The sequence below is a fragment of the Berghia stephanieae genome, chromosome 14 (assembly GCF_034508935.2).
Source record: "Berghia stephanieae isolate SIO BIC M18660-M18661 chromosome 14, UCSD_Bste_1.3, whole genome shotgun sequence".
In the NCBI taxonomy this organism is placed as follows: domain Eukaryota; kingdom Metazoa; phylum Mollusca; class Gastropoda; order Nudibranchia; family Aeolidiidae; genus Berghia; species Berghia stephanieae.
The window spans coordinates 21,938,766-21,950,043 of record NC_088373.1 but is presented as its reverse complement, the minus strand read 5'-3'; the positions used below and the strand labels follow the sequence as shown (position 1 = coordinate 21,950,043).

At 37.4% G+C, this 11,278-nt stretch overlaps 1 protein-coding gene across 1 annotated transcript in view; it reads right to left on the bottom strand.

Annotated features, from left to right (window-relative positions):
- Positions 1-5,033: 5,033 nt before the first annotated feature.
- The window catches only part of LOC144960179 (rRNA 2'-O-methyltransferase fibrillarin-like), a 43,987-nt gene continuing 37,742 nt past the window's right edge, over positions 5,034-11,278 (bottom strand). Inside the window, exons 8-10 of the mRNA XM_078893201.1 lie at positions 10,308-10,420; positions 7,212-7,357; positions 5,034-6,351 (exon numbers count right to left, since the gene is read on the bottom strand). Of these exons, the coding sequence (XP_078749327.1) occupies positions 6,330-6,351; positions 7,212-7,357; positions 10,308-10,420 (281 nt within the window). The 3' untranslated portion in view covers positions 5,034-6,329. The remainder of the gene's footprint in view (positions 6,352-7,211; positions 7,358-10,307; positions 10,421-11,278) is intronic.

The following is an 11,278-nucleotide window of genomic DNA, read 5'->3' as shown; positions in this document are numbered from 1 at the left end:
AAACTAGTGGAAATGTCTCATTGGAATTGTGAAACCAGTCCCCCTAAGGACCAAATACATACATTGTGCAACTGACAGGGAGATGGCATCTTATTTTCTAGCTTCAAAACAGACTGGCCTCAAAAACGGTCACATATTCTCTACTTTTACTACCCGTAATCTTTAAAACCTACCTATACATCCTGCTACTAAAATATGTTTGCCATAGTAAGATTCATTTTTATTTAACTGATTCATTGTTAGTCCTCTAAGGACTAGTTGCTTACACACATCCAATACGTTTTGAACCGGAATAGAGGAAAGTGTGACGTCACGATTTATCTGCTTCAATAAAGTAATTTCAGAGTCCTGGACTGGATAGCTCAAACCGTGACTTTACTGCCCATGTCCAAAAATTACGTTTAGTTAGTTGACATGGCTATATTGATGCTTTGAGTTTAGATAAAATAATCATAAAATTCGCCAACACCTAAAACTATGTGTAACATTGAGCGTTTATAGAAGGAACGAAATTAATGTCACACAGCTCTTTGTTACTGTTTTTAGACATCTATTTTAATGATTAGTTCTCATTAGCTGAGAGGTGATCTGGCAAAACCTGTCGCATGTCAAAAAAAATCGAATCCCATATTATTGCATATATAAATAGAGGTACTACTTCTGAAGGAAATACAGTTGGCATTTTGTAATTATCTTAATTTGGGCCCAAGCTATTTACATTTGAATGGAGCGGGCGAAAAGGTTTTAAAAATTGAGAAAATCGCTGTTAATGACAAGACACACCTATAATTACATCGCTGTAGCTCGGATAAAAGAAATTAAATCAAAATATTTACAAACTTTACACTGTAATATCCTTTAGTAAAAATGTTGGATGGATATTAAATACGTTATACTGCTTTGGTGAAAAGGTTCGATGGATATTACATACTTAAATTACTGTGGTGAAAATGTAGATGGATGGATATTAAACACGTAAAATCCTTTGGTGACTGGCAAAAGACAATTCCATGTCATATTGGAAGAAAACAAAAGCAAAACAAGCAAAATTAAAATTGGGGTACCACAAGGTTCAGGTTGGCACCAACTTTCTTCAATGTTTATATCTCCAACATGCCAAACTGCGAAGAAATCAAACTTGGATACGATGATGACTGGGCCTTAGCCTATCAATCGAAAAACTGGAAAGAGATTGAAGAAACTCTAAGCAAAGACACCACCCGCCTGAAACAATATTTTGATAGATGGAACCTAATAATGAATACCACCAATTCAATATCCACAAACTTCCCCTTGAATAATCGAGAGGCAACAAAAGAAATGAAGATCACCGCAGGTAACTCAATATTACCCCCAGACCCTAATCCTAAATACCTTGGCATTACATTGGACAGACAACTAAACTATCGCAAAATACATTGAGGGAACCGCAAATAAAGTTGCAAAAAGAAACAATCCGGTGAGAAAATTTGCAAGTATCACCTGGGGAGCCTAACCACAGGTACTAAGAACGTCTCCTTTGGCACTGTGCTATAGTGTGGGAGAATACTGTGCTCTTGTTTGTATGATGATCCCACATGTAAACCGCATTGGCATCCGAATAAGAGAATCAATGAGAATTATAACAGAATGCCTCAAGTCAACTCCAACTCATTGGCTCCCAACACTGAGCGGCATTGCACCACCAAGCCTTAGACAAGATGCTAATCAGAGGATGCCTGCAAGAATTGACAAAACCACAGATAAAACCCCCATAAAATCAATCATAAAGGGGCACCTGCAACAACAAGACTCAAATCGAGAAGGCCTTTCCACCTAAAAAAATGGCAGACTCCAGTGTTGAGGAAAACTGGAGAGAAATGTGGAACAGGGAAACACCAAGAGGAGGAAACAATCATTAAAGATCCAACCAAAATAGTGCCTGCAATCAATAACGCCAGGAAATATTAGATTTCCTCAAATCGCCTCTTAACTGGACATGGCAGAATTGCTTCAAATATGTGCAGATGGAAACTTGCCAGAAATGTCAGGCAGCCCCAGAGACCAGCGATCACATCGTCCTTCACTGTCCAGTCACTAAACTTGAAGGTGGCTACGAAACCGTCTTTATCTCTTGTTGTTACTAACATAAGTGCCTGCTCTACCCACTTTTCAGAATTAAAAATTAACCCCATATACTGGAGCATACTCAATGTCTCAGTTGTTTCTATGTTATATGTTTGTGTTGAGAATATTGGCCATTAAGCTTAACTGCTGGCCAGGTAACTTTGCGATGGTTGTGTTTGTGTGTGTACCCGCTACCTCCAGTAGTCGGTGAGAGAAGGCACTAGATAATAATGAATGACCTGAGTTTGATACGAATTTTCTTGGATTCGTGGATAGCTCATACGGTAGAGTCACGCTCTCACCGGCCAGGCGGAGTTGTCGTACCAATAAGGTCGCAAGTTCAAACCCCACCACCACCGTAATTTTTTTTTTTTATTCTGTATTGTCTTTTGGCACTTTTCTACTCACTTTATCTCTTGTTGTTACCAACATAAGGGCCTGCTCCACCCACTTTTCTGAATTAAAAATACTACCTATATATGTCGCTGGACTGCTATGTGAGAAGATAGAACATTTTCTATTTGAATTGTTTATTATCAAGATGTCGAAAAAAAAAAAAGAAAAAAATAGTTATTTTGGGGGAAGGGGTGGGGGTAGCTTGTAACTCATTCGCATTGTCTGACTTATTTAGTGAAAAAATTAAATTCCCTTAAATAGAATTTGTCTTAAAATGTTAAAGATCTAAAAGAGTTTATTTTAATTGTAGAAGAAATATATAGGTTTAATCAATTAATCTGTAAAACTGCGGTTTATTATCTGATTTCTATTAGACAAAAAAAAACAAACAATCATCATCTTCTTTCAATGAGACATCATCGTGTAATTTTTAGAGAGGCTATAATGTATTATTTAGAATGTATACATGATAGGGTTGACAAAGGGGTTGGATGGCTGTATGGGGTAGACAGGAAAAGACAGTGACATAAGATACGTTTTTCAATGACCATTTTTTTTCGAAAAGATTCTCCTATTAGCTTTTCGCTAGAATAAAGAAGCAATTTACATGCAGAACGGCAAATTTTACGTAACATTCTTATTTGTGAAATTTCTTGTTACTGTGTTCAAATTTATTGTTATTGTTGTTCCAAACTTGTCAACACTAACTGTTTTAACACCAAAAACTTTTATTTCTAAATAAAAATGATCTAATTTTACATTGTGACTAAATACGTCAGACAATGCGAATGAGTTACAATCTACCCCCACCCCTTCCCCCCAAAAATGACTATTTTTTTCTTTTTTTCTCTCGATATCTTGATAAAAATATTCCAAATAGAAAATGTTCTATCTTCTCACATTGCAGTCCAACTACATCTATATAGGTAGTAGGAGCGTATGGCTACACCTCCAAATATATTTCGTCAACCCATCTAATAAAGTCTTCTTCCGCCCTAAAGACGGTTTTGTAGCCACCTTCAAGTTTAGTGACTGGACAGTGAAGGACGATGTGATCGCTGGTCTCTGGGGCTGCCTGACATTTCTGGCAGGTATGACTTTTTCCAAGTTTCCATCCGCACATATTTGAAGCAATTCTGCCATGTCCAGTTAAGAGGCGATTTGAGGAAATCTAATATTTCCTGGGCTTATTGAATGCAGACACTCTTTTGGTTGGATCTTTAATGATGTTTCCTCCTCTTGGTGTTTCCCTGTTCCACATTTCTCTCCAGTTTTCCTCAACACTGAAGTCTGCCATTATTGTTAGGTGGAAAGGTCTTCTCGATTTGAGTCTTGTTGTTGAAGGTGCCCTTTTATGATTGATTTTATGGGGATTTTATCTGTGGTTTCGTCAATTCTTGCATGCATCCTCTGATTAGCATCTTGTCGTCTAAGGCTTGGTGGTGCAATGCCGCTCAGTGTTTTTTGTCTGATTTGTCAGTCCGTTACCCGTGGAATTTCCCTTTTACGGCGCTTGCAACACATTAAGGTTATATCAGCGCCAGTAAAAAGGAAGAAAATGGGACAGTAAAAAGTTCTAGAATTACAATTAAAGCACCCAAGAAAAAGTAAGACATAGGGGAACTCGGAACAAATAGGGATCAGATTGTAGATTCCAAGAGCATACCACCAATGCACCCAGTTTGAGATCACCTATAAGTCTCATCCAGACACAAGCACAAAATCCAACAGAGAGGAATACACTCAAATGCCTACATTATACATTAAAATAATAATAATACATTACAGAGAGATGATTTACAAGGAAAAAAATATCATCTCCCAAAACAATAACTATGCATTTGACTGTTTCCCCCCCATCTAGGACTCCGGCCAGGGCCAGGACAAAACCAAGTAATCTCATGCCAAGACAAAGACAGAAAGCAAGTTGGAAAACAGATATAAGGGGATAGAAGACACAGTATGTACCCCCCTGCCCACTACGGGAGGTCAGGATCCCCACCCAGATATTCATATTAAAAAGGTTTTTAGGTTAGATACATATGACCTACAATCCCGGCCATTTGGTTGCCACTTTCTCAAACTGCTCATATTCATATTAAAAAGGTTTTTAGGTTAGATACACATGACCTACTTACTTACTGCGTGGATGAGACTATGGGGAGGGGACAGGGATGATGGACAAAGGCCATGGTCCAAACTACTTATTGCACTATATAAAAGCTCATTTGTTGTTGTACCATGGGTTCATAAAAAAAAATGATGCCTTTTCCGCCACGACATCATAAGATATCGTCCCCTCGGCATTCCACGAAGGAATATAGATAACTCATCAAACAAGATGTCTGATGTCAACAGGAATCACCCATGTTGTCCAAGCGAGCAAATTGGGGGTTAATAATCTTGCTCAAGAAAAAAAAAACGAAAGTGCCTGAAGCAGGGCTCGAACCCGGGTCACAGTGCAATGCCTTAACCACTCGGCCACTTCGCCGTTCATAAAGCGTTTAGAAAAAGCAAACAGACCAACAAAATTGTTTGTCAATTATATAAATCATTTATTAGTCTCAAAATGCGTCAACAAAATAGACCTGCCTTGTCAAATATTACGTTAAAAACTAAGCTGGGAATTAACCATATGTAACAAAATACAAAACAGGGACATTTTTGGGCTCAAAATACTTCTTCAGCTAATGGCAAATACAATAATACACCAGAAACAGAGAAATATTTTGGCACGTTTCGTGGGAGATCGTACAAACTGACGAGAAATACCAATGACCTTTTCTGTCATATGTCTGGATTGTAAGTGATGTAATCGTGTTCTTATTGGAATTTTCTATTACTGGATGTGCTGAAGAAGGGCTTCGAGCCCAAAATGTTCCGTGTTTGATATATATTACAGAGGAATGAGACAATGTGGTAGTGGCGTTGTAAAGATGTATCATTCATCTTATCTAAACAAAGCCACTACCACATTATCTCATTCATATAAAGTGTTTCATTCATCGTTCTTTGTTCATAAAGGGGAAACCTGAAACGTCCAATTTATCTGTTTTCGTATATTAAATTGAAGCTTAGATTCAATTTCACATTGTTATTGATCTGATGTTTTGTAACAAAATTCTATTATTGACAAGAAGATGGCAGGTCTACTCGAGATGAATATGTACAGAAATAAAGTCTTTATCCAAGCAGACAAAACACCACTGATACAGCCTTACTACCCCAGCGATGCCACAAAACACCACTGATACGGCCTTACTACCCCAGAGATGCCAACTTAAAAGTTCAAAAATTCGTAGTTTCCAAGGGGGAAAGAAAAAAAAATCACTTTAAATAGCTTTGGAAATAAACAATTTTCTCCTAGCATGGTCCAAAAATGCTCCAAAGTCCTAAATATACGTTACAAGGAGCTAAACTTTCCTTTTCAACAAGATTTATTGAGTCAAAGAGACCTAAGTAGCTCTGTAGCTGGAGTCAAAAATTCGTATTTCTACGACTTTTTAGTACTAGCTAGGCAGGTCTTTAGGTCATTTCAGGGTCAGAGGGCTGTATTTGTATTGATTGTTACAATTGCTAAAAGTCTTAGGATAAGTTAGACTAAAATTAAAAGAAAATTCATTCGGTCCACACACACACACACACACACACATTCATTTATTCAAAGACGATGTCCCTTAAAGTATATCTATCTTCCAATATGAAATATAAAAATATCCAATGACGACGACGAATACGAATGTGTAATGATGCCTATTGTGGCCCAGTAGTGTAGTGACAACAAATGGATGAAAACATTGAATAGATGGGATGAATTGGGGTGGCAATCACTTCTGTTTTGGTGGCGGTCTGGAGATTAGAAAAATAATAATAATAATAATAATAATAATAATGTAATGATAATCTAATTCAGTGGTGATAATGTCTCAATTTGTCAAAAAAAAAAAAAGGGGGGGGGGGAATGCATTGGTCCATCGGGCAAACTCAAGCCGAAATACAAACATTACATATACAATATGATAGTTACGTAACATTGTATAATATACATAGCTGATGGTGCCAACTCAAGCCGAAATACAAACATTACATATACAATATGATAGTTACGTAACATTGTATAATATACATAGCTGATGGTGCCAACTCAAGCCGAAATACAAACATTACATATACAATATGATAGTTACGTAACATTGTATAATATACATAGCTGATGGTGCCAAAAACTGAAAAGGGAGGAAAATGTCGAATCATTGCCTTTAAGAACCCTTTATTTTTACAGCATTCACCCCCCCCCCCCCCCCCCCCCCCCCCCCCCCCCCCCTCACTAACACACACACGTTAACATTTTTAGAGCAATTGAGATGTTAAACTATCATTGATACTCAAGCTAACTTCTAGAGAGTGGGAAACTGCACCTATTTGTTCCACCACACATCAAATCTCTCACTGCCAGTACATTTGATCGAGGGAAATATAACTTTTTAAAAAAGGAGGAAATGCCTCCACTGACTCAAAAATCGCGGATTTCCGCGGATCCGAAGAAAACCATCATATCATTGCCTATTTTTACTGCACTAACCCCCACTTTTAATACAAATTGAGATATCTTCCTCTGAATCCAAAAAAAAAAAAAAAAGCCACTATCCCAGGAAAATCAGCAGCTCTGAAAAACAACAAAATATAAAAACAAAAACAAGCTACGTTACCTGTATTGTCCGACAACAACAGCGTGGTCTCTCTCATAAGGCTCCAGCGTCAACTGTTCCTTGGGCTTGATTTTCTCCTGCTTCAACTTCTCCACTTCACCAGCAAATACGGCAGATGGCTCGGCGGTTGAGTCAATGCAGTTGGCCTGGATTTAATCAAATAATTAGCGTGGATTAAAATACAGCAATTTATTAAATATGAATAATTGGCGTGGATTAAAATACAGCAATTTATCAAATATGAATAATTGGCGTGGATCAAAATACAGCAATTTATCAAATACGAATAATTGGCGTGGATTAAAATACAGCAATTCATCAAATATGAATAATTAGCGTGGATTAAAATACAGCAATTTAACAAATATGAATAATTGGCGTGGATTAAAATACAGCAATTTATCAAATATGAATAATTAGCGTGGATTAAAATACAGCAATTTATCAAATATGATTAACTTTGTACAGCAGTTAGCCAGGATATAATAATCAACCAATCAAAGAAAACCACTTGTCTCGTGTCACTTTTGGCATTTGGTGCCAGTCTGTCTAGGCTGACGTCACAAAATCAGTAGTGTCGTCAAAATTCGCACAAGTGAGCACACAGGTGTCAAAATATGACATGAGATATTACTGTGATCCTTATCCCTGGCTGGCAGGTTTGTTTTGTTTGTTTTTAAGGGTTTCACGGCGCTTGCAACACATTAAGGTCATATCAGCGCCAGTAAGTGGGAAGTAAGTGGGAAAGAAAAAGTTCTAGAATTACAATTAAAGCACCCAAGAAAAAGTAAGACAGGGGAACTGGGAACAAATAGGGATCAGATGTAGATTCCAAGAGCATACCACCAATGTACTTAGTTTGAGATCACCTATAAGTTTCATCCGGACACAAGCACAACATCCAACAAAGAGGAATACACTCAAATGCTTACATTATACATTCAAAATAACAAATATAATAACACATAACAGAGAGATGATTTACAAGGAAAAAAATATCATCTCCCAAAACAATAACTATGCATTTGACTGTTTCCCTCCCAGCTAGGACTCCAGCCAGGACAAAACCCAGTAATCTCATTCCAAGACAAAGACAGAAAGCATGTCGGAAAACAGACATAGGGGGATAGAAGACACAGTATATACCTCTCTGCCCATTATGGGAGGTCAGGAACCCCGCCCAGCTGGCTTGCAGGCTTTTGTCCTGCAATCTTTATAGGTCGGAATGCCGACCAGCAATCTCTCATGCATGTACAATTTGTGTGGCTATGTGGTCTAGTGGTATGACACTCACTTTCGGATCGGAAGGTCCTGGGTTCAAGCCTCACTGCCGTATGGTTGAGTCCTTGGAGAAGGCTCTTTACTCACATTCTCTCACCTACGCAGGTGTAAAATGAGTACCTGGCCGCAAACAGTGTTGTCTCTGTCCAAAAATAATTGTAATATCACCTAACAGACGTCATGTCCAGTCCTTCATGTTAAACATTGCTGTTGGCCAGGGGCCCCTTGTAAAGCTAGTTGATCACTTTTAGTGGATATTGCACTATATAAAAGCTCACCATTTTAAATTCTATGTTTATTTAAAAAATTAAAAACAACCCTTTCATCAAATGAGATACAAAGTGGACAAAGGAAGGTGGAAGCAGTGTCAGAATCAGAAATTGAAAGGATACGTAAAAAATGCAATGGTTGGCTGACATGTTTACCAGAAGAAGAATCTTCTACAATTTCTATGTCCATCAAAATACGTTTGTTTGTGTTTTTTTTTTAATTTGACCTCCCAAAACGCTTAAATATACATTTGACTGTTTCCCTCCCAGTTAGGGTATTCGGCCAGAACCACATAAAAAACAAAGTAATCTCATTCCAAGACAAAGAGAGAAAGCACGTTGGAAAACAGATGTAGGAGGATAGAAGACACGGTAAGTACCTCCCTGCCCACTTTGGGAGGTCAGGAACCCCACCCAGTCCATCTAAATAGATTTTAAAAATCTTTAATGGCCTTATGAAACAATAAAATCTCATCGTATGAGAGATCACTAGATTAAATAAAACATCCTTTTAATAAGATATACATTTGTTACATCAAAATTCTCACAACATAATATTATAATCTCCCTTCATCCATCATTATTGTAAAATGTCCTGATATGACTTTATTCAATAATTCATGTTAACAGATATTTTTCATCTCTGTATGCATATGCACGTTTTGGTGAATGTGTGTGTCTTTGTGAGGGTGTGTGTGTGTGTGTGTGCGCGCACTTATATAAATGGGTGTGTATACAAACATGCTTGTAATGATGTTTTACAATTTTGTGTGCTAAGAGCTGTTTTGTCAACGGGATTGTGCACTATACAAATAAACTTTATTATTTATTATTATTATTATTATAGTCTCATTACTGCATACAGATTTTAGACAAGAACTCAAAATAATATGACCATAAGAGCTGATTACAATATACAGACAAAAAATGAAATAATTTTTTTTTTTAAAAAAGAAGGTTCCAGGGATGCCAATACAGGAGACAAAAATTTGGCTGAACTTTTACATAAACACATCGACTGACTGACCGCTTTCTGAGTGCTGAACTTAAGTGAAATGACATTTCGTACTTACTTTTTTCCACCCGTTAAGCAGGTGATTGGAAAATATTCTGAGGGTTTACAACATACTGAATTCCGTAAATATACAGAAAATTGGCAACCTTGCACTGTAAGTAAGATGAGACCTACCTAGACCTGTAAATGAGCTCTATAAATTGATTGAGAATTTACAAGTTATATCATTGCTGATGGTGACAAAAAGTGAAAAAGTAGGAAAATCTTGAACGATTGCCTTTAAACCCCATTTCTACTGCACTAAACCCCACTTTTAGAGCAATTGAGATGATAGATATCATTGATATTCTAGCTAACTTCTGGAGAGTGGGACACTGCACCTCCTACACATCAACTCTCATTGCTAGCACATTGTTTCGGGGAAATTCCTCCTCTGGACTCCAAAATCGCGGATTTCCGCGGATCCGAGGAAAACCATCAGCACTGTTATATAAGGAAAATTGACAAGCTTGTACTGTAAGCAAGACCTACCTTGATAGAAATGACAATGTGCCCTCCGTTTTTCAGATAATTATGAGCGTTAACAGCGACGATACGAGCCTGATCCGGCTGGGCAACGTCTGCAAAGATTGTGTCAACCATGCCTAATTGGAGACGAAATGGGAATAAAAACACACATGTGTAAATAACATTTTCATTTGATATGATCAGAACGGTTTGTGTAGATAACACATGCCTGAATAAGATAGCAATAATGTTATATGTTTAATTGATGTAAATCATTTAAACGATTGTTTAATAAGGCATAGACCTGTAAATGAGCTCTATAAAAATTGACTGAAACTCTTCGACAAACTGAAGATTCAATTATTTTTTTAAAAACAAGGGCATCATTGGAGAGGAGAGTGATAAATACAATATATTAAAATAGTGGGTGTTATTATAACTGGAAGCAGAGACGCCAACTTTAAATTTGGCTCACAGGAGTTTCGGACACCACTCGTAGGAATTCCAATGCCGAAAGAGGAATTTCAGCACACAAGAACAAGGAATCGGAATGGTATTTGGCATTGTGTTTACATATTGTTTAGTTCTAAATAGATAACTGATTAGAATTATATTATGATACATAAACACATTGCCAAATACAATCCCAAAGTTTCCTTATTTTAAATGGAGTAAAGCGCCAAAACCTAATGGTAGAGATTGTAGTACTGGCGGTAGTGAGGATGATGTGGTGTTAGTGGTTGTAGTAATAGTGGTAGTGATAATGAAGATGTGATAGTGGTTGTTGTTGTAGTAGTAGTGGTAGTGATGATGATATGGTGGTGGTTGTGGTTGAAGTAGTAGTGGTAGTGATAATGTGGTGGTGGTGATTGTTGTAGTAGTGGTAATGATGATGATATGGTGGTGGTGGTGGTTGAAGTGTTGTAGTGATGATGATGTGGTGGTGGTATAGTAGTTGTAGTAGTTGTGGTCGTGATGCTAATGATGTGGTAGTG